The sequence below is a fragment of the Mytilus galloprovincialis genome, chromosome 3 (genome assembly GCF_965363235.1).
Source record: "Mytilus galloprovincialis chromosome 3, xbMytGall1.hap1.1, whole genome shotgun sequence".
NCBI lineage: Eukaryota > Metazoa > Mollusca > Bivalvia > Mytilida > Mytilidae > Mytilus > Mytilus galloprovincialis.
The window spans coordinates 52,546,342-52,571,547 of record NC_134840.1 but is presented as its reverse complement, the minus strand read 5'-3'; the positions used below and the strand labels follow the sequence as shown (position 1 = coordinate 52,571,547).

Genomic DNA, 25,206 nt, shown 5'->3' with positions numbered 1-25,206 from the left:
GTCGGTTAGCTCTCGATAACATTCAGTGTTGTAATCGTGATCGACGTACTCAATGAACTCATCTTCTGTCATGCTGGGTGGATTTTCAATGTCCTTTATCTCTGGGATAAGTTCTTCTTCATGAGTGTCTATAAAACCAGCCTTTCTGAAGCAGTTCACTATTGTTGTTGTTTTTACTTTCTTCCACGCATTGGTTGCCATATGAATAGCATCAAGGAGTGTGACTTTCTTGGCTATTTCGACAACAGTAGCAGTTGTTGTATCTGTCTCGGTCAATTTTTTCTGTACTAACTGACTTTGGTTATGTCCTTTAAGATTACGAATTATCCCTTGGTCACATGGCTGAATTATGGCAGTGGTATTTGGTGGTAGAAATTCAAGAACATATTCAAGTCTATCAGCGGCATATTTTGGGCGGTCGCTACAATTGTCGACAAGCATTAATATTTTCCGGTTCTGACAGCGCATATCTTTCTTTAAGTCTTTCAACCACTCTTTTAATATCTTGGATGTCATCCAGGAGTTTTTGTTGTCTTTGTAGATCACGGGTAGACTCTTTTTACCTTTGAAGCACCTTGGGTCTTCACTTTTACCAATTATGAGTAGTTGACGCTTATCAGTACCGGTCATGTTGCAGACAACCATGGTAGTTATTCTATTTTTTAGCTTTTTACCAACAGCAACATCGTCATCTTTTCTGGTAAGTGTGTTCTCAAGTAGTGCCCTGTAACCCTGTAATGCAGCCCCATCTCATCTGCATTGTAGACATCATTTGGGTTGAACTGTTCTAGTAGGTTTGGTAGGATGTGCTCTAGGTAGTTTTCAGCAGCTTTAACATTGGAGTCTTTCTTTTCACCATGCAACTTTGTATAAAATTATCATATTGTGGTTCTTCCAACGTGATAGCCAGTCTGATGTTGGATTGAAGTCGGCATTGCCAAATTCAACAGCAAGGTCTTTTGCTTTTCCTTCCAATATTGGACCACTGAGTGGGCTGTCTCTTGACCTTGAGTCATAAAACCAAGTAGTAAGTGCTGTTTCAACATCAGCAGGTTTGCCAGTCCTCTGGTGTTTTCTCTCTGGGTTGGTGTTTGAGTGATACTGGTCTCGTATAAGATTTACGTGAGATCTGGGATTGGGAACATCCCAGTTTCTTTGAAATTTCTGTTTGAGAGATTTTCTGGTCAAGATACACAGCTTCTTTTCTTAAGATTATCTTCAATGATTATCCAGATTGACGTTTTCTCACAAAGGTATAAATTTCAACCTTACACTATAAACCATTCTCTTAGCATAAAGCTGCAAGTGAAGATATAAGATTTGGTTGGATTCTATATATTAAGTTCTTTGAATGCATCAGATTCTCAATCCCCAATATGAAAAAGACTATTGTTAGTGTGATTGGATAGCTAATAAGAATTGCTTGCTAAATTGTTATTGAGGTATTAGTTATTTATATATTGACATATATTTTTTACAGTTAGGATTTTTTGCTTCTGAGAGAGCTATATATCTACATATTTTTTGTATTCCATTATATTAATGGTCATTTGGTCTCTTGTGGAAAGTTGTCTCATTTGCAATCATACCACATTCTCTTTTTTTATGATTTATATAAGAACTGAATGACTGCTTTTTTTGTTGTTAGTAAAATTATACTACCACAGGTATATTAAGTAAATATGTCAATCAATTATATATGTGTATCATTTGAACAGTTTGTTCAACCCAGAGTTAATCATTGATGTAATTTATTTAATCTTGACTTTATATCATTTTAATATAATAAACTTTATTATACAAGATTTTCTGTTAACCTTGTATGTTGTTAAATTTTATATGCACAGTATAACCTATCTAATCCGACACACGAGTATTCCAACATCCTGGTTTAACAGACACATTTTTATGGTCCTAAAATATGCCTATCCTTGCAGAAAAAACCTGAATATTCCTACCCCTACTTAGTCGGACATTTTTTTCTGGTCCGCCAGTGTGTCAGATAATACAGGTTACACACTGTACTTTACTTTATGTGCCATTACAGTTGATATGTGCTATGTTAATGACTGCAAGATCAATGATTCTGAATTTATTTTTATACTAATAAGGTTGTCTGGCTATGTATGCAGATTTGTTATTATATTTTTTTATTGCTCTGACAGTACTAAGGATCTGTGGTTTTGAGAATTATTACAGTATATAATAGAAAATATGTTATGTTGATCTTATCCTTTTGCAATAAATGTTATTATTTTGGAAGTTGCCATTACATTTTGTTGTTTCTGATTAAAAAAAACTAGTTCTGTATCCCTTGAATAGGCTTGATTGTACATAAAAAATGATGACATGATTACTATATCTTTTGGACATTCAATTACCACAGCACACATACAAGTAATTGTAATGCAACATTGTTTGTATTGTTCACTAATTTTCATGACATCAATTCACAATTGATGATATGAAAACGTACATGGAAGACCAAACAATGTATGACAGATTTTAAATGAATGATTTGACATTGTTTTCTATCAGCATCATTAGAATGAAGATAACAATATTGTATTTTAAGCTCGACAGCATCAATTGGTCATTTGATTGTTGCAAATACTATTAATCTATTCCGCTAAAGTGTCCTCACTTAACTTAATTTGCAACCATTAAAAAATCATCACCAATTGAAGTCATCTCCTGAATGGTTATCAGGATGCTACTTGCTCTGTTTTACAAGTTTCCTGTATTGAAATTTATGCAGTAGTAGACCATGATCATTTCTGTGAATATTTGTTATAATCCTTGCAATTACTTCTTTTACTGGAGTAGTATTATTATATTTTATATAGGGGTGACTTGTGTTAATCCTTTGTTTTAATTAATCAGGTTGTTATTCAGAAATGTTATATTCTTAATACATTAATCCAGGGTGATGTATATATACATTGTTATGTCATTTTTAACATGTAAAAATATATCAATGTCACTTATATTTGATCTGTATGAATGCAACTTATATTTTATTTGTATCAATGCAACTTATATTTCATTTGTTTTAGTATCCATTGTAATGTCATTTTTAACATGTAAAATATATCAATGCAACTTATATTTTATCTGTATCAATTCAACTTATATCATATTCGTATTAACAGAATGAATATTTGAAAAAAAATTGAAAACATTTTGTGGGTCTTGACTTTAGGGTTATTTTTGATTTATATATAATAAATTTTATGTATTTGTTATTTTAATTGATTGATATTTTTACATTGCATGCAAACATTTTGCAACATTTTGTGACTTGGACACACAGTTATGTAACATTTCAAGGCTATATCCAGGATTTTGCATTAAAGGATTCATTTAAAATCAATATGTTTGTGACTTTTGATAAGTAAATATGTTTTGCAAATATTTGACCTTTCCTGCATATCGAAAATAGTAAAATAACAAAAATACTGAACTCCAAGGACAATTAAAAAAGATGGTCCCTTATCAAATGGCAAATTGAAATTGATTGAATCGGATCTTAATTTGTGCTAAGACCTATGAAAACTGAGATAGGTACTGTCAATAAATCATAAATAAGACACAAATCTAAAATTAAAATAAAAACCAAAACTACCAATTATATAATATGTATACAATGGACTACAATGAAATAGAAAGCTTGCCTGAATCATGAGAGATAGTAACAACATAAACAAATACACAGTTTTTCATTGGTATACCTAATATAAAGAAATTAATCTACAGTATTTCATCCTAAATTCTTTTATAAACAAATACATTTACAGAAGAGCACTAGAAATTTGATAAAAACAAATACTAAAAAAACTACTGTTGCTCATTGAATAATCCAACAAAAACAAAAAAGTCACTGACCTTCAATTTAACCCCTTATTTAGTTATTAAGAGGAAAAGAATCTCAAAATGAAAAAAGGGTAAACAATTTAATTAACTGATTAGATCCCCAAAGTCTCATTCTTATACAGGTTGAAATTGTTACATTTATGATTTCATGGCCTTTTACAACTCACTATGCAGTATAGGCTTTGCTCAGTGTTGAAGGCCATACTTTGATCTATAGCTGTTAATTCCTGTGTCATTTTGGTCCCTTGTGAAGAGAAGTCTCATTGGAAATCATACCATATCTTTGTTTTATATATAAAAAGGATGATGAACATATTTTTTTATTATGATGTAAAGATTTAAACATGAATATGATTCTTTGGTTGTATGAATGCAATTAGCCTTATGATACTAGAAGTTGTAATTTTGTAAGTACCCTGTAATCTTCCACTTTTACCATTTTGAATTTGCAGCTATTTTTTTTAACTTTTGAATAAACATTAGAATGGATGATACCTCAGATGACAAATCCAAATGTTGGAAACTTGCAATAAAAAGCCATGACACCTTTATATATACATAACCCATTATATACATTTTAAATCATATTGATTATTTTTATATTTATATATATCTATATCTGGTTATGAATAAAATATCCTTATAATGAATTTGTTTATAATTAATTTATAATTAATTTTTAAATCATTGTCCACTTACAAAGTTGTTCACATTATACATGAACTTGTTAAGCAGTCATTTCCTGTTGTTCAGCAACAAAAGTCCACTTTGCATGCAATCCAATCTTTATTCAATTTCTTTCATTGAATAAACTATCTGTATTAGATGTCAACGTCACAACATAATTTTGATGTTAGAAATTTGCAAGTTTCTATTTTCAATTTCAAGGTCATAACATTATTTTTTAAGGTCAGAAGTTCACATCTAAACTTGGAGATTCATAGCATGTTGTAGGATTCTACTGATATACTTTAAAACAAAAATTTATGTCCAGAGGGTACAATGTCCTGCATTAAATTTAACATTTCCATGTTCAGATAAAAGAAAAGAAAAGAAAATACGGGTGGTCAAAACCAAAATTTAGCATATATTCTAAAAAGTCTCAGAATCAGATACTCAAATGTGTTAAAACCATCATATTGGCTGATGTCGATTTGTTTATCAGCTCATAGACATAATTTAGTCATGTGCTTGTGACATCATCAACGTTTTTTCATGGCTTACTCCAGTTAAAATGGAATTTAGGATTAAATTATCATGTATAAAAGAGGGACGAAAGATACCAAAGGGACAGTCAAACTCATAAATCTAAAACAAACTGACAACTCCATGGCTAAAAATGAAAAAGACCAACAGAAAAACAATAGTACACACGACACAACATAGAAAACTAAAGAATAAACAACACGAACCCCACCAAAAACTAGGGGTGATCTCAGGTGCTCCGGAAGGGTAAGCAGATCCTGCTCCACATGTGGCACCCGTCGTGTTGCTTATGTGATTACAAATCCGGTAAATAGTCTAATTCGGTAGGTCATATTCATGAAAGGGAAGGGGATTGTAGTTACGACGTAAGGAACATATCCGATATCATTTGTGAAACGGTTATTCCATAACGGTCAACCAACTCGTGATGGCGTCCGTAAAATTTACGAAGGGATGATTTCAACTTCACTATTTAGAACTCTTGGTTTAATAGCTTCCTTGTGAGCAGCAAACCTCTATCAAGAAAATCATGATAGGAAATGCAAGCACGGGAATATCGTATCAATTGGGAGATATATACCCCGTATGCAGGTGCTGCTGGAATGTTGCTACTTAGAAATGGAAAGTTCACAATTGGAAAGCTGAAATCATCTCTTTTGTCGTAAAGTTTTGTTTTCAACCGACCCTCATTGTCAATTTCTAGATGTAAGTCAAGATATGAAGCCGACTTAATTGTATCTGTAGTATCCTTTATCTCTAGTTCGATTGGATAGATGCGTTCCACATAGTCACCAAATTTTGAATTGTTTAGTGAAAGAACATCATCTATATAGCGGAAAGTAGAGTTAAAGGATATTGCTAACTTCTTGTCTTTCTTCCTAAGAAGTTCCTGCATGAAGTCAGCCTCATAATAATAAAGAAACAAGTCGGCGAGTAGAGGGGCACAGTTTGTTCCCATTGGAATGCCGACAGTCTGTTGAAAAACACGTCCTCCGAACGTAACAAATATGTTGTCAATCAAGAAATCAAGCATCTTGATAATATCAGTTTCAGAGAATTTTTTGTTTGAATCAGAGTGATTCTTTACAAAGTAGGATTTATCCCTCCCTAAGACAAGATACTTGTATCTACGTTGGCCATTCTTTTTTATGAAGCAAAGTAATACCAACTGACTTTAAAGATATGACTTTAATATTTTATCTGTCTATTCTAGATAACATAGAAAATGAGGTGCACACTTTGAAATAACCCGCTATGCGAGTTATTCAGTCTGCACCACAGTTTTTATGTTATTTCTTCATAGTTAGAAAAAATATTACAGTCATTCTCTATGATAACCAAACGTTTTTAATTTTCCGAAAAAATAAGGATTTTCTTATCCCAAGAATAGATTACCTTAGCCGTATTTGGCACATTTTTTTTAAATTTTGGACCCTCAATGCTCTTCAACTTTGTAATTGTTTGGCTTATATAACTATTTTGATATGAGCGTCACTGATGAGTCTTATGTAGACGAAACGAGCGTCTGGCGTACTAAATTATAATCCTGATACCTTTGATAACTATTTGGTACAGGTGTTTAATCTGGCGATCTGGAAATATTTGACTTTACGTCCATCAATCTTTCAAGGATACTTTTTTCAAGTTTAATCAACCATATTCTACATAAGGAAATGCCTGTACTAAGTCAATATGACAGTTGTTTTCCATTGGTTTGTTGTGTTTGATCTTTTGATTTTGACATTCCGTTTTTAATTTTCATTGGAGATCGGTATTCTAGTTATTTTATTTTTTTTGTCATGGCACATCGGCTCATGTTAATAGCAGTGATTTAACCTCACTTCAGAGCTAAAACATATAGTTTTTTAAACGACACAGACTATTAAAGCTTTCAGAATAAATTATTATAACACAGTGAAAGTGTTAAAGAAAGCGTAATTTTGTATACAAATTGTGTCACTATTTATTAAAAACTACCACAAGCGCCGCATTCTCGATTATAAATCGAACAAAATAAACATACTACTCATACGATATAGTAAAAAAAAAAAACAATACTGGAACACAAATAGAAGGACATATCCACACATTCAAGCAACCGTATAATTGAATTACAAAGGTACCTGAAGACGATGCTGGTCTTTGCTTGTTCATCAGTGTTCAAGATCATACAATGAACTTAAAAAAAATGCTTGTCTGTTAAGGATATAATTTATACAAAATTTCAGGACACCTCCGAGTCTGCTTATGTTTTTAGTGATGGTCTCTTTATACATCCAATCCTTATTACATCTATTCTTTATACTTTTTCTCAGCTTAGTGTACTTTTCCTTTTTATATTTCTGATAAACAATTTCAGCTCAAGGCAAAATTTAAAGACAGAAAAGGGCATGAACGAGAGTACCTTTAACGGTACTGAACCGAACGGCATTTAATTGTGTGTTCCTTTGGCACCATCATTTGATATATCTCATCTTTTTTTATTCATTTGTGTATATAAAAACGTATTTTATTTAAATAAATGAAATCTCTGGATTACTGAAAAATAATTACAGTAGGCATTTCAATATCACAATAGTTAAAAATGTACCATGATTATAATTTAATACGCCAGACTCACCAGTGTCTACACAAGACTCATCAGTGACGTTCTTATCAAAATAGTTATATAAGCGAAACAAGTACAAAGTTGAAGACTATTAAGGACCCGAAATTCCTAAAAGTTGTGCCAAATAAGGCTAAGGTAATATATGCCCGGGATAAGAAAATCCTTAGTTTTTCGGAAAATTCAAAGTTTTGTATACAGAAAATTGATAAAAATGACCATATAATTGATATTCATGTCAACACCGAAGTGCTGACTACTGGGCTGGTGATACCCTCGGGGATGAAACGTCCACAAGCAGTGGCATCGACCCAGTGGTTTAAATAGTCACAAACTTTTCAAAACTATTACTACATTTTATCATCGTTACATGGACATCATTCGTTAATATAAATCGAAGTGGAGACATTTATACGTTCATTTTTGAAAGATTAAAAAATAGACAATAGATTTTTCTACTCACAAGAGAAAGCTATTGTATTAGACCAGATCATTGATATGTTGATAATACATTATTCTGACAGATAGAATGAAATTCAAAACAGTGTGGCTTAATTAAAGGCGTTAAGAAACCTTTGGTGACCCCACAGTTTAAATGTCTATCGTAGGTACGTCGTGAACAGTGGTCGTTACAAACGTTCACGTAAATTGTCCCAGTCAATGGATGAATGTAATGTGTCAATCAATGGCCACAGCCACACTGTTTTGAATTTCATTCTATAAGTACATGTACATGCATTTGTTTTTTTTTGTTAATTTGTCTTCCATAATTGTAATAGAGATCATACTTCTTGTAGTTAAGCATTTCTCGGTGATTTTGTCATTAACATTATCTTGTTTGATTACATTTTGATGTAATAGAACGTAAGATGCCAGAGTTTATATAAAATTCATAAGTTGGAGATAAACTTCATTGAAAAAACGATCAAAAGACAACACCAGTGCATATAACACATCATGTAAAACCAAAGACGGAGAACCGCGAACCTCACCGAATAACCAGGGGAGATCTCAAGTGCTCCGGATGGGTAAGCGGATCCTTCTTCACATGAACAAGCCTTGGTATTGCTCATGTAGGTACACATCAAATTTAACATAACAAATCAAATTAGATGATGTCACATCCGGGGAAAAGAGAACGGAATTGTGGTTGCGACACTTTAAACATACATGTATTCTTCGTCATCTGTGAAACAGACATTGCGAACGGTCAGCCAACTAATAATGACGTCCATACAATGTAAAACATTATGAACAAACATACCGAGTTCAGAGATCAATTTCAAACGCGGGAAAGTCCATAAAAACTGGTAAATTCAAAGGTAGACTTTGTCAATTACTGTTTTAATTCAACTTCACCACTTAGTTTAACAGCTTCATTTTAAGCAGAAACACTCTATGAAGGAAATTATAATAAGAAAAGCAAGCTGTAAATTACATGTATTATATCAATTGGACTTGAATGATAAACAATTTCTAAATATCTGTTAGAGTACATACAATCTAATCTTCTAGTGCAATACAGACTTTTCTGATAAAACATATGAGGAGTATGCTTCTACGACATCATCACGGCGATAGTGGATCACCAGTCGGTTGTTCATCAGTTTCTTTATTTTGGCAGTCAACAAAGACATCGTGATCAGTTGATTACTTTTAGAATAGATATTTCTGAATTACAAATAATAATAATAAAGGACTACAGGTATTTATTTGTCCACATATAAAAACGATACATAATAACAATAACGGTACCATTTTTTTCTGCACCAGATGCGCATTTCGACAATACATGTCTCTTCAGTGATGCTCGTGGCCAAAATATGTGAAATCCAAAGCTTATATAAAAGATGAAGAGCTATAAAACCACAAACATATTTAATTTACTAAGTGTTAAGGTATTTATAATGTAATTACGATATCTGAAAATGAGTGTCTCATTTTAATCAAATACAAGGTTCTACTGATCACATCTACAACTCTGAATACCTGCTTTGCTGATTCTCTGAATGATTGGATACTAAAATTGTACATGAAGATCAATGTTGAATATAAAAAAATAATTGATTGTAGTAAAAGGATATTAAGTGAATTTAAATAGTCAACTAATTTGATTTCATTATTATAAACTATTGAAGTAGATATCAACAAATACCACTGTCAATACTAACATTGTGTATATCATCGTCATGATAAAAACAGAACGTAGGACACGTATATTTCTAGCAGTGGCTGCTGTGTGCGAACTATTTTCCCTTCTCCAACGAATCATTAGTACCATTTTCACATTCAAACATACGTCAATAACTACCATTGCAGAATACATAATTAAATTCATTACTGGTTTCACAATAATGGACAGTGAATCTCTAAAAATAGGTAATTCCAGCCATTCTTTAAACAAACATGTCTGAACTTGTTTACTGTGGTCCATATATGAATGAAAAGATATAAAATCTATCTTGAAAACAATTAAATTAATTTTCCTTACACCAATGACCACTAAAACCAACAGCGTCATGAAAGGCCATAATCGTCTTTGAAACAATATATATTCGCAAGTAAAGGAAATGATACAAGGATAAACCATTGGAATGCCAAAAGACTAAGTAAAACTGTCTTTAACGAAAAAACTAAATCGTGAGCAACTAAAAAACTTTGAAGCATAACACACGAAACATGGTCCAAATATTTGATACCGTCATCAACGTAGAACAACTTTATCAAAGTCGGTACTGAACCGACCGATACAACTAAATCCAGTGCGCACAAAGCGAACATGAGTGTATCCCCAGTATGGACAGAACGTGTCCCTTTACATCGGATTAATAACAACGACATAATCGACACTACTGCTAAAATAGCAATCGGAAATATGAAATATTTATAAACCCCAAAAATCCTTTATTATGAAATATACAAGACGCAAGGAAAACACTCCTTCTTGTGTCATTTTGTTCTCCTCGGAAAAAGTAGCAAGTCACATGTTCAGCATAGAATATTGTATTATCGTGTTTTGTAAAAAGGACAGGTGTGGTTTATTTTCATTAGTCAAGGCATACGCAGATTCATTTATTATGATTGGATATTTTTATTGATGTTATTGTCTTGATTTCTCTGTCAATCATTGACAATATGATGATAGAAAAAAGTAAAATCACAAAAATACTGAGCTCTGAGGAAAATTCAAAACGGAAAGTCCCTAATCAATTGGCAAAATCAAATGATAAAACACATCAAACGAATGGACAACTGTCATAGTCCTGACTTGGTATTGGCATTTTCAAATGTAGAAAATGATGGATTGAACCTGGTTTTATAGCGCTTAACCTCTCATTTGTACGACAGTCGATTATCATAAGGATGCAAGTAGGTGTGTCTTTTGATTGTTGAACTAACAATCAAAATAAAAAAAAAAAAACATCTAGAGTGCAAAACGAAGTCTACAACAATTGTGGGAGTCTAAACACTATCTGAACCTCTTAATCGTCCAGAGTGTACAACAAGTTCTTCATATATTGAACGGGAACCATCACATATCTACAAACTAAAATCCCCTTATCTAAAGAACAATATGAACAAAGAACATTCTGATATGAACAGAGACAACCACTGACAAATTAGTACATGCACATGATTATGTGTCGGAGTTTAATGACTTTTTAGATCTGAACCTCTATTTGTATATACTAGTATTTGATAGTCGATTCTATTATATGGAAAATTGCGTATATAAAATGAAAGAAAGGTCAATGGTCAATGATGAATTTAAATACATGTACACCGTAAATAGATGACATAGCAACTTTTTATCAATTAGACTTGATGCGATTAGTTTGCTACGTCAAATTCGAGTTTTGTTTCTTCTGTTACAATCGAGTTAAAACAAATAGTAGTGACAAATGAAACACAATTTGGAAAAGCTATGCAACAAATACTACTACGAAAAAATTCAAAATATCTGTTTGAGTACATACAATCTAAGTCTCTGTTCTAGACAAAACATTTTCAGAAATTGATATTACAAATGTATGTTTTGAAGACGTAATTTGTCAAGCAAGAAGAAAAAGTAAGTACCAAATTATCATTGATTAAATTACTATTGATCAAACCATGAAGATACGAGGAGTATACGACATCATCACGCCGATAGTATATGACCGGTCGGTTGTTAATCCTGTTCTTTATTTTTGCAGTTAATATACAGATTGAATTAATGTCATCTTCCTCGGTTGATTAATTTAAGGATAGATATTGCTAAATTACAATTAATAATAATAAAGGACTACATATATTTATTTTTCTACATAAAAAAAAAAAAAAACTACATAAAACCTCAAAAATATTCAATACACCACGTGTTTAAGTGTGTTTGAAAAATCTAAAAAGATATGTCTCACCTAAATCTAATGGTAGCACGGTAGTCCTTGCATTTCAGAATTTGGGTCAATGTATCTGAACAATGTGATTGGACAAAAAATACAGTATCAACTGAAGATACTTTCCAAAACTAAGGAATGAATCAGGTGTAGAAAAATATGAAATAATTTTACATACAGATGAAAACGAATTTTTGAGATTTTGTATTCACTGCACGATAAAAGACCTAAAAGCACTAGTGGCCTCAGATTTTAAAAAATAGCAAAAAAAGTAAACGGTCACGATACACGTTCAAATTCATTTCTGAATAGTAAAATGAAAAAACTTCAGTTTACTGTGAATGTAGAATTTTTGGCAGTGTTAAAAAGTGGTGAATCAAGAGTAATGTTGAATGTACAAAATTAATTGATTGTAGTAAAATGATATCAAGTGAATTTAGATAGTCTTTGATTATATTTTATTAATATCAACGCATCTTCTGTCAACACTTATGAAATATATATATATATATATCATTATACGCCACTGGCAATACTACGGGGCGCCGAATGGGACTCTTGTGGTTTTGTACCCGAAATTCAATTTTGTACGGACAAAAGTGAGTTTTGTTCAACAAAAATGAGTTCAGTTTAACAAAATTTGTAGCATACTACAAATTTAAATTTTGTCATACAAAATTTTCTTTCAGTGGAAAAAATTTAGTTTTGTCATGACAAAATTCATTTTTGTAACAGACTTTACTTTTGTTACCTAATTTGAAAATTGGGCGACAAAAGTCAATTTTGTATGCAAATTAGTTTAAAATTCTATTGCAATTATTTTGTATCAATGGTGTCTGATTGGATGACAGTTAGCGTAAAATTCTCTATCTCCTTGTCTGTAACTAAGGAAGCCGACATTTTGAATTGCTGAATGTATTGACATGTAATTTCTACAATAATAAGCCAAAAAACTCACTTGTTGTAGCTAAAAATCTTCTTTTTATCAATTTTTATTACATTCTGATGGACGTCCGCAAAGCTTCAAATACAATACAGTTATCTCTATTCTAATGCAAAACAAGTTCATAATTAAATTTCAATCATTATTTTAGTGTAAAATCTTCATTAAAGAAAAATCCGCGAAAATATGTTAACTTCTTTGGTCCCTACACTAGGTGACGTCATAGGTATGCTTCCGGCGTCAAACATAAACACCGGGCGTTGGCTGGCTTTTGTGCCGCTTCAGAATGTAATAAAAATTGATAAAAAGAAGATTTTTAGCTACAACAAGTGAGTTTTTTGGCTTATTATTGTAGAAATTACATGTCAATACATTCAGCAATTCAAAATGTCGGCTTCCTTAGTTACAGACAAGGAGATAGAGAATTTTACGCTAACTGTCATCCAATCAGAACCATTGATACAAAATAATTGCATTAGAATATTTGTTTACTATATGGTGACAATCGGTCAACTTCGGCTTCAAAACACGGCATTTAATGAGCAGCCATATTTGTTAAATCATAACAGACAGAGAGAAAAAAAATGACGATTATACGATATATTTGCGTAAAAAATGATAAAATCGTGCACAGAGGACTAAGTTTATGATATATATATATATATATATATATATATATATATGCATTGGTTCAAGAATTGGATAAACATTATTTTTCACCACTCATTCGTTTCATATGACTTTAACAAAAGTGTTATTTCTAAAATGGTAAAAATCAGAATTAGTTATAGAAAATTACTAGTAGAAGTTGGTAGATATACTAGAACACCTTTAGAACAGAGAATTTCTCCAATTTGCAAGGATGGAAGTGAAGATGAGTTCCATTTCCTCATTCAATGTAAAGCGTAAGAACTTAATAGAAATGTACTCTTTCGAAATTTAAGTGATAAAGTTCCATCTTTTAATATGTGTGAACAAGATAAGTTTAGTTTCATTTTGAAAAGTAGTGATACGGACATTTGTACTGTATGTGTAGCTGGAATAAGCGATATGTATGATTTGAACATTCATTTAAAGCAAACATAATGTTGTTAAGAGCTTTTATAGTATTAAAGCTTATTGTAATAGCTTGAATTAATAAAATTATATGAATAACACCTCCGCGCAATGTAAATATAAAATATGTATCTCTTATTATTAATAACATATGGTTTTTGTTTGTTTGTTTGTTTGTTTGTTTACTTTTGTATTTGTATTTGTATTTTTTAAATGTCGGCTGGTAACATTTCTGTCTACTATAGGAATTTACACCAAAAAAAATTATTTGATTTGATTTGATTTGTGATGTTACCTGTCTCTTTGAAATAAACATGCACGCCTCCGGGTGCGGGCATTTCTCGCTGTTGGTGACCTTCTGTTGTTGTCTGTTCTGTGGTCGGGTTGTTGTCTCTTTGACACATTCCCCATTTCCATTCTCAATTTTATGCTATGGAAATAGATAGGTTTTTGTTGCTCTTAAGCGAATATAACTAAATCGGCACGGGGAGGCAACTACATATCCCTCATGTACGTAATATTGGAAGCATTTTCACGATCGTACATGTATACGTTCATGACCACCATTGCAGAATACAAAATTAAATTCATTACTGGTGTCACACAATGGACAGTGAATCTTAGAAATAGGTAAATCTATCCATCCAGTGAGCTCACATGTCTGAACTTGTTTACCGTGGTCTGTGTACGAATGGAAACATGAAATTGACCTTAAAGTGAGGTAAATAAGTTGTCATTGCACCAACGACCAATACATGCAGTAGCACTATGAAAGGCATTCATACTCATTTTTGAGCAATTTCTTCGCAGCTAATGGAACTGTTGAAATGCCATAAGAGTTAGTAAACTTGTCTTAAAGGAATAAACAAAATCGTGAGCTACAAAAAAACTGAACTGAATAACACATGAAACATGGTCCAAATATTCAATACCATCATCTACGAAGAACAATGCGATCGAGGTCGGTACGGAACAGACCGATATAACTAAATCAATAACGCGTAAAGGTATCTCCAGTACGAATAGAACGTTTCCCTTTACATCGGATTATGAAGAACACAAAAATCGACATTATAGCTAAAATAGCAATCGGAAGAATTTATAAACCACATTAACAAATCCTTTATTATAAAATATTCAAGGAGCCCATCCTCTCTGGTGTCATCTTTTTCCTCTGAAAAAGAAGCAATACATTTATGTATATATTACGTGGTCACTATAAACTATTATTCAATAATTAAATCGTGTTTCGTAAAAGAAAAGGTGTGGTTTCATTTTAATACTCATGACATAGGCTTTATTTATTTCGAAAAATGCGTTGTCATAATTGTCATTTATTCCTATGTGGAACAGATTAATAATCATAAATTACCTTACAAATACAAGTGAATCTGTGTATGGATCATAGAATCAACAAATGGATAACAAAAATAGAAGAAAAAAAAAACATTTAGAGGGCAACCTATTGTATACAGCAATAGTTAAGTGTCTATACAATATCCAAAGCTTTGAATCGTCCTAAGTGTAAAATACGTTTAGATAAGCTGAAACTTTCTACAAACATGATCAGTTAACACCAAATTCTTAAAAAGAAAAGAAAAAGAGAAAGAAATCTTTGGATATGAATAAGACAACCTCTTACGAATTACTATATTGGTATAAGCACATGATTAATTGGCATGATTAAACATCATCTTTTAGCACCCAACAAGTATTGTATGTATATAAATGTAAATAAACTCATCATAGAAACCAGCATAAATTTTGTATTTACGCCAGACGCGCGTTTCGTCTACAAAAGACTCACGAGTGACCCACGATTCAAAAAAAGTTAAAAAGGTCAAATAAAGTACGAAGTTGAAGAGCATTGAGAACTAAAATTCCTAAAAGTTTTGCAAAATACAGCAAAAATAATCTATTTCTGAGGTAGAAAGCCTTAGTATTTCAAAAATTCAAAAGTTTTGTAAACAGTTAATTTATAAATATGACCATATCAATGATAATTCATGTCAGCACAGAAGTATATATTCAATACTAGGATAAAAAAAAATGGCGTTAATAAATGTTTAGTAAGATCAATGATCAGGTAATGACATTAAACACATGTACGCTAAAAAAAAAGGCGTTACAACGTTTTATCATAAAACATGTTATAACTGTATAAGTTGCGAACGAATTTAGAATTTGAAATGCCAAGTAAAACAAAAAGTAACGTGCATTACAACTATAAAAAGTTGTGCTAAATATGGCTTATGCGATCTATGTCTAATGGCAGAATAAAACGTAATGCTTCGAATAACTCAAAACTTAATGAACATCAAAATTACAGAACATTATCATATCAAACATATTTGACTTCTGAGCTGATGATACACACACTGCCCTAGCAGTTACATCGATCCAGTGGTTGTAAAACTCTTCAACGATACCAGACGTATATTTTTTTACACATATAAATGTTATATTATGCTGTATATTAGCTATTGGATATTTATATTGTGTAAATCCAATAAGCTATATTTGCTTACGGAAATAAAGTATTATTATAGACAATATCTTTACTTGAAGTTTTTCGTTTTTACAACACTGATGCTGGTGGACTATCAAGCTCCGATCGGTACTGAAATGATTTTTGAAATGGTTTGTCTTGTGTGGACGAGACGCACTTCTGGCGTATTAAATTTTAAACCTGGTGCCTTTTGTTAGCTATAATTCGTTTGTCATATATGTTCACCTATTTATTTGTATTGTGGTCCTGTCATGTTGTGTTGTCGCCAGCTTTAATGTTATAATTAACATTGCCCTTGCCATTAAAGCGGGAGGTTTGGCATGCCACAAAACCAGGTTCAAGCCACCATTTTTTCTTTAAAAAATGTCCTGTACCAAGTCAGGAAAATGACCCGATTGTTATATTATAGTTCGTTTCTGTGTGTGTTATATTTTAATGTTATGTTTCTGTTGTGTCGTTTGTTTCTTCTTATATTTGAGTGTGAATTCGCATTGTTATAAGACTTGTCACGGTACTTTTCTATCTCAAATTCATGTATTTAGTTTTCATGTTATATTTGTTATTCTCATCAGATTTTGTCTAATGCTTAGTTCGTTTCTGTGTGTGTTACATTTTAATGTTGTGTTTCTGTTGTGTCTGGTGATCAGTCAGGCAGAGAACATGCCTCTGTCTAGATCCCTAAATGCAAAGAACTGTTTCATGATATACCCCCCCCCCCCCAAAAAAAAAAAATTCCAAACTTGTATATATATATAATATATATATATATATATATAATATATATATATATATATATATATAAAGATAAATATATTAACTTATGTAAGCCATTTTTGAATTTTTTGTTTGTTGAAATAGTCTATTTATGGCTTGTATAATCATCAATTAAACTATTTTATCTGTCAGAAAAATAACCACTGACACCACTGCCTATTTTTTTTTTTTTTTTTTTTTTTTTTTTATCAAAACGTATATAGCAAAAGTCTAAGTTTATTATTGTTATTAATTTTTGTATAGTCATATATTTTGGTTTTTTCATTTTTTTTTTTTTTTTTTATATTTACAATTTTTCTTTGTTTTTAGCTTATACATGTTATACTTTTTTCTGTATTTTTTTGTAACTTTACATTTTTATTATTTTTTTTTAGACAAGGAGGTTATATAACCATGTAAACTCCTTGTTTATGATAAACACATGATTGTCTGTTTATTTCAGGTGTGGGTAAGTATCAAAGAGCTTTTGAAATTTTATAATGAAAAAAAAGTCGATTCAATAAGAGCTTGTTGGAAACTTGGAGCTTCTAGTTTATTTACATCAGAGTTACGTCCCCTAACGATGCGTGCGCAGTATTAAGAATTTTAGCGTGGTAAGGAAAGTCAATTAAAAATTTACTTTTATATTTCCCAATACCCTTTTATTAAACAACCCTAACCAAGATAAACGACGAATATTGAATTACTCATATTTCAATAGGTATTAATCACTTTGCATCTCTAGACATGTGAAAGTAGAACCAAATAATTACAAATTGACTGAAGTTGAGAGGGAGACAAAGGGCACCCAGTCCATGTTTGTTTACTGTATCCTGCGAAAAATCTTCTTTTTTGAAGCAATCGATTAAGCTATTAGGTTGCTGAAAGCATTCGGGTTTATAAAATATGAACTTGAGGTCCTCTTGCAGTGCAATGTGAATCTGCAGCTGAAAATGATACTGATAAATTATCTCCCTTTATAAATTTGTTTAGTAGGGAATTTCTATTTTCATTTTTGATTATTTGGAAGTGCAATTTTTCATTTGGTATATACAATATGGAACCATCATTACCATTTATTTGAATAGGACTGCTAATTTCCTTATCTTCACTTTTTGGCAAATAAATCAGTATTTACAAATTACAGACAGCAAACTTTACCTCTTATAATTTATAAAAGTTCACATTGTTTTAAACCAAATGAACGGTATGTACAGTATTTGGCATATCCAAACTTATGTATGCGTGCTCTGAAGATACCAACTGTGGCTTTTATTGAACCTTCTGTACTTTTATCCTTTAGCAAAATTGCCTTGGCAGGCTCTTTAGTACGATAGGTGTCTGGTGATGAGTTCAATCCCTGGCTGGTTCAAACCCAAGACTTAAAAGATATTTTCTGCTTTCCTTTGAACCACAAGAATTTAAGATTAAAAGCAAAGAATTGTGAGCACAAAGGAGTCTGTGCTTCAGTCTGCACGGTAAGCCACTAGTCCGATGCCCCAGACTAGTAAAATTTCATTCGGACTGGTAAATTTTTGCAAAACTTTGTTTGGACCAATAAAAAAAATGTCGGAATATAGGTCTTTAGACTAGTAGTTGAAAAAGTTTTTGGTGCAGACTGGTGCTTGTCTTTAATATATTTATTGCTATTGAAAATGCATGTTTTATTTACTTTTTCAGATCAAAACTCCAAAATGCCGCCACAAATATCAACAAAGATTTACATTGGTAATTTACCAGAAACATGTCGGAGAGTGGAACTTCAAAAGATGTTTGAACTTTATGGAAAAGTTATTGAATGTGACATAGTCAGAAACTATGCCTTTGTAGTAAGTTAATTTAGAATGAAATTCAAAACAGTGTGGTTGTGGCCATTGATTGACACATTAAATTCATCCATTGACTGGGACAATTTACGTGAACGTTTGTCTGGAACGACCACTGTTCACGACGTACCTACGATAGACATTTAAACTTTGGGGTCACCAAAGGTTTCTTAACGCCTTTAATTATAAAATAATTCGAAAAATTAATCAGGAATAACCTTTATGTTTTGATTTATATAATTGATATAAATCAAAACATCGTGTTATTTCTGATTAATTTTTCGAATTACTTTATTAAGGTGTTGAGAACCTTTGTTGACCCCATAGTTTAAGTGTCTTTAAAAAGTACATAGTGAGCAGTGGTCGTTACATACAAAGGTTCACCTAAATTGTCCCAGTCAATGGATGAATTTAATGTGTCAATCAATGGCCACAGCCACACTGTTTTGAATTTCATTCTAATAGGCTTTACATTGTTATTTTTGTTTCATCATTATAATGAAGTTAAAAAAGCAAGATTTAAGAGGGCTTTTTCCAGTGGCAGCAGCATCAACAATGTTGAAGTTTGTGATTAGGTTAGTTTAAGGGGAACCGGTATTGTTATGATATTGATATTTAGTTATTTACATGTCATTTGCAGTTGTTTAAGCATTGCTACATCTCATTTACATTGAAAGTATTTTACCCTGCCGCAACACATCTTATTTGGCCCTGCAACTTTAGTCATGGATCTTTCACTTTGATATGCTGTTTAGCATGATACAGTGAAGTTTAATTGTTTTTAGTATAGCTTTTTGCATTTCAACATTTGCATTTATATACATGTACATGTACATTCATTTTACTATCAAAAAGACACAAAGGTGAGACAGTAACATGTATCTCTGTGTGAAAAGAATGACTTGACTTAAAACAGGATATCTTTACATGTACCAGTATTAAAATATTAGAATGATACTTCGGTTAGCAATTAATTGACAGAATTTTTTTTAAAGATTGATATTATGGATATGTTGATGTTGGTCTTAGCATCTACATTTTGTAAGATTATTTCCAATTGTTTTTCAGCACTTTGAAAATCCAGATGAAGCTAAGATGGCACAAGCAAATTTAGATGGAACAGATTTTGAAGGTTCAAAACTAAAAGTTGAGGTATGTTAAACTTTTATCATTAAGCTTGTGATTAAGTAAATCAAATAGAAACACTATGTATTCAATGTAACTTTTTTTTTATGTAACAGCTGTTTTCATGTTGAAATGTGACTTTTTTTCATGTGATAGGCAGCTTCTTTTAAGCAAAGCAGATGTATTGTTTTGATCTTTTTTTGAAATTCTGAAAAAGAAAAGAAAAGAACACATAAAATCATGTTTTCTGCATGTATTGATGCCAATGCAATACCTCATTACTGCTTTAAGTTAATACAAAAGGGTCTGTTTTTGGTACAATCAAAGTTGATTAAAGCCCTAAATTCCTAGCTTGAACTTTGTTTAGGAACTACAAAGGTATAACTAACCTCTTTATTTTGCAGTTATCACACAGTAAAGTCCGACAGAAACCAGGCATGGGTGGTAAAGGTGAATGCTACAGATGTGGAAAAGAAGGCCATTGGTATGTATATAATTTACACATATAATAAGAATAAGATGATTTTGAAAGATTTTCTATGAGACTCTTACCACCAGTGTTCAAATGGCATGTATATAAGTAATAATAGGTCACCCTCCAGCCTTCAACAATGATAAAAAGCCATAAGTTATATTTGGCCTTGCTACTGAAAATTCAATATACAAAGAAGTAGGTCCAGTAAGGGCCAATTTTGGCCTCAAAATTCAGGTTCATCTGATGAAAGATTTTGGACACTTTTTAAACACTACATGTAAGTGTCTACTTCAGTGGATTCAATTAGTTAATGTAAAAGATTTGAACTTATTTAGTCATGAAATGGCTGCATTCGTGTTCATTCTCAGCCCATATTTATGTAACAGAAGTATTTGACTTTCCAATAAATAGCTAAAGTTTACATTTTAACAATTTTCGTAAAACTGCTATATTTTGGGGCCTACTACTATATGTATGTCAGTTTGTTCTCTCTTATTTTTTTTTCTTCATGAAAGTAGAGCATGTGATTTTAATTCTTTTATCAAAATACTATAAAGATAATATTTTACTCTGAAATGATCTGCTTATTGCTTTGGTTAATTCTTAAATTAAGATTTGTTTCCTTCTTTAGAGAAATGTGCATATAAGTTGAATTCAAATGCATATAAGAAAGTGTAAAATAATTTGAATTGAATAACTAATGTTTTTGTTTACTTCCAGGTCAAAAGATTGTCCCAAGGGTCCGTAAGTATTTACATTCAATGTAGTCAGAGTGTATTGATATAGAGCTGCTTTACTTAACTGTAATAAAGTACACCTTAAAAATAGTTTGAGCAAAACTTTCATGTGTCACAGAAAAAAAAGAAAAGAGATTTGCTGATAGCAATATTCATCAAGAAGACATTTTACATGTTAGACATGTTAAATGAAGTGTTGATTTATTTGTGACCTGGTGTGAATTTGCATGATATTCATGTGTGTATTTAGTAGATAAGCAATATATTTGACATAAATGAAAGTTTCTAGTTATGATCACACACATAAAGTATAATCAAATCACAACATCCCAAATACTTTGAATTCATAAGAAATTTTATTACTAGAAAAAAATGACAGAAATGAAATTGTAGTTCCAAAGAACATTAATAATTTGATGTGATTTATGTAAATGTAAACAAAATATCAACAAGAAGAGACCATCAACAATTTGGAAAAAAATATATTTATGAATAGGTATACAAGTGATACATGTAGATAAGATAGTGATCCAATAGCACAGATTTTTAAAATGTTTTACTTTTTGCACACTCAGTTTAATAGAATTTCAAGACACTACACACTTTAGCCACCAACAAATTTATAATGATATAATTAATTAAATAGTGTTTAAAAAAGATTGAATTAAAGAATTGGCTATTTCATGATTGCGTATAGGATTTCTAACGACAGATCGAGACCCAAAGGGGGAGCCCCAATGAGAGACATGTATCCCAGGGATCCTTATCCTAGAGACCCCTATGATGCCTACTACAGAGACCGATACCTGCCTCCACCACCAATGGACAGATTTGATAGATACAGACCATATCCAGATCCTTACGACAGACGACCTCTACCACCTGCAAGAGATCCACGGGATCCATTTATGAGAGAAAGAGACCCTTACGCAAGACCCCCTCCAGAGTATTATGGAGCCTCAGGAGGAAGAAGATCCCCTGTTGCACCTGCACCACTTCCAACAAGGTAAAAATGCAAAATGAGATATGTCAATATAAAGTATGCACATATTGGTTCAGAATTATCCTTGTTAGTTTTAATAAATGTTACTGAGTTGATGATAGAAATTTTTTGATTTTATTTCTTTTTGTGTGCAACTGTTTTGTAGATGAATTAATAACATTTGTTTAAAATAGTTCTTTACATACCTCTATATGAAGTTTGAAACCAAGTTTTTATTTTATAAGAAAAATAATAGTTATAGATTTTTCAGTGTTTAGTCATTGAAGGAAAAATGGAAAAGCTTCTTTACAACCACTATTGGAATTGAAATTAAATTTGATCATTATCTTCCTAAATTGTCTAGTTTTAGATTTGTTCCTTATATTTTACTAGTTACAAACAGTTCAACATATTCACTGAGTGTTCTTTAAATTTTGAATATACTCCATGCTTTACTTTTCCATTTGTTAATTAAACTTTTCCAAAACAGTTGTTAAATGATTTGGTGTATTTAATTAATAATCAATTATTATTACTATTTACCTTCCAGTGCATGTTACTTATTTTACATTCATTTATACTGGTTTTCCCTCTTGTTTTTGCTTTTGGCCGACTAAAGTTCTAAAGAGAGGACTATAAGTGAAGGTCACTGCAATCAGAAGAATATTTGTGTTTCAGGAGTAAGGGAAGAAAATAGTTCATTACCAGTACATTCTTATTCCTATACAAGAAAGTCCACATGCATTTAATTTATAGTAAAACTTAGCCATTCAATTTCAGTTATTACATGTAAGTTATCATTTTTGTGCTCTTAAAGAGTACCTCCAGTTGGATTTCTGCAAGAAAAATATCCAAAAAACAATTATCTTATGGAAAAATGTAGCATTTTCTTTGCAGAAAAACTACTGAGTATGCTTTGATCAAATTTATCAGGAAAGGTCTTTTGATTTTGATGAAGTCTAAGCATGTATTGCATGTTATTCATTACTTTTTGGGGTAAAAATTGCATGAAATTCAATAAAAATCCTATCGTTACTGGTTTGATAGCACTTATAATTCAGTGCAGTGTGGTGAACATTCTTCAAAGCCGATCATTGTCCATTTCATATGATATATTAATGATATATATTTAGATATTTAAGTTAAAAAATGATCTGTATGTGTATGACCATACTTGTGAAGAAAACTCTTTTATTGAAAATTACATAAGTTGTGGATGGTGTATAAGTCTGTTCTTGAAAATCATTCAACTAAAATAACAATATATAGAAAGATAGCTCCAATTCAAAATATTGGTTTTCATCGCATAATTTACATATAAATTGAAGTTTTGATTTTAAGTTCTAATTGCTAATTGATAATAAAATTACCCCTCAGTAGTCACAGCATTTTGATTTATTTCACTTTCTTCACACAATACTATTTGTATTTACAGGGATCCGTACTATGACCATTACTATGAAAGAAGAACAAAGTAAGTTTCTTGTTTTCCTATCTTTAGATTATTTTTTTGTTCATCCATGCTGGATCTATGTGTTATTGATTTTGACCTGATATATTCATTTTTGGTGAATCATTTATCATCTGGTTGTGTGATGGTTCACAATTAATTCAGGTTCAATGGTAATTTGAAGTCATTTAAGAAAATACATGTATTAAATACAAGTATTTGTAATGATTCACATTGAAAGTTTTGTATTATAAATGCAGACACAATTCTCTAGTGATGTCAAACTTTTAATTCATTAAAGACCCTTTCACTGTTTGAAAATTTAAAAAAGATAACATTTATAAAAGTTCAAGTTAGTCATCACGAAGTCCTTGTATGTAACATAATATAATGTTTGAAAAAAAAGGAACTTATTTGGAATGTAATTGTCTTAATTTTATGTTGTCTCATTTCATGCCAGCAGAAAATAAATATTCCATTAATTTTATTTTTCATTCAGACAGTATTTCATCATTTTAGTAAACTCTAGCATTGAAATTTATATTTGTTTGAAATTTTATTTTATGAATTGAACCATTTGTTAGAAAATGAATGATATTCATTAATATTTGATTTGACATGTTTTCCTATTTGTTAATCGTACAGCTATCCCATTCCACCACCACCGCCGGGAACCACTCGCATGTCGCCACCTAGAAGTCGCATTCCGGCACCATATTGACTGTCGTAGCGGGAGAGAATGCGCGGATGAATGTGATTAAGGAGAAAGACTTGACAGCGGATAATCGTGTGTTAATGAAGACGGAATTGGATTAAAGTCGCAATCATTGTAATATATCGCCTTTCATGACATTAATGTAATTATCGTGTTATCAGAAATTTTACACATCTTTTAAATGAAGTGTACATAGAACTCATTGGTTACATTTTTATGAATTCATATTGTCGCTATGTATCATCGGAATAAATTTGTCTCGTGATTCGAGCTTGTTTTTCTATGTATTTAGTTCGCTTTATATGCTGATTGTTACGTGCTCTACAACAGCAGAGTGTCAATATCGCTACATTATTATTAAGGTGTTCCATCGAGGGGTGAAGAATGAATTTATCTGCAAGGCTTTCATTGTAATTTTGTAAAAAAAAAAAGCCATATAAAATAAGAATAGATTCTAAATCTTCATACTCCAGCAAATTAAGAGAGCTTATAATTTTTTTATCATCTGAAATTTTGATTTTATGTTTCTGTATTGGACATAAATGTAAAATTTGTCTTGTTTCCATTCATCA

General features: G+C 31.4%; 1 protein-coding gene across 2 annotated transcripts; it reads left to right on the top strand.

Moving 5' to 3' along the window:
• The first annotated feature begins 17,845 nt into the window (after positions 1 to 17,845).
• Positions 17,846 to 24,899, top strand: LOC143068276 (RNA-binding protein lark-like). Of its 2 annotated transcripts, none has more exons than XM_076242196.1 (8): positions 17,846 to 17,938; positions 19,005 to 19,153; positions 20,219 to 20,302; positions 20,680 to 20,759; positions 21,471 to 21,494; positions 22,200 to 22,493; positions 23,905 to 23,943; positions 24,565 to 24,899. In XM_076242196.1, exons 2-8 carry the CDS (start codon positions 19,019 to 19,021, stop codon positions 24,638 to 24,640), a joined length of 732 nt encoding a protein of 243 aa, XP_076098311.1. In that variant the 5' UTR covers positions 17,846 to 17,938; positions 19,005 to 19,018; the 3' UTR covers positions 24,641 to 24,899. The 2 variants fall into 2 exon arrangements, with proteins under 2 accessions (XP_076098311.1, XP_076098310.1); XM_076242195.1 differs by having other exon boundaries at positions 17,848 to 17,938; positions 22,185 to 22,493.
• Positions 24,900 to 25,206: the final 307 nt, after the last annotated feature.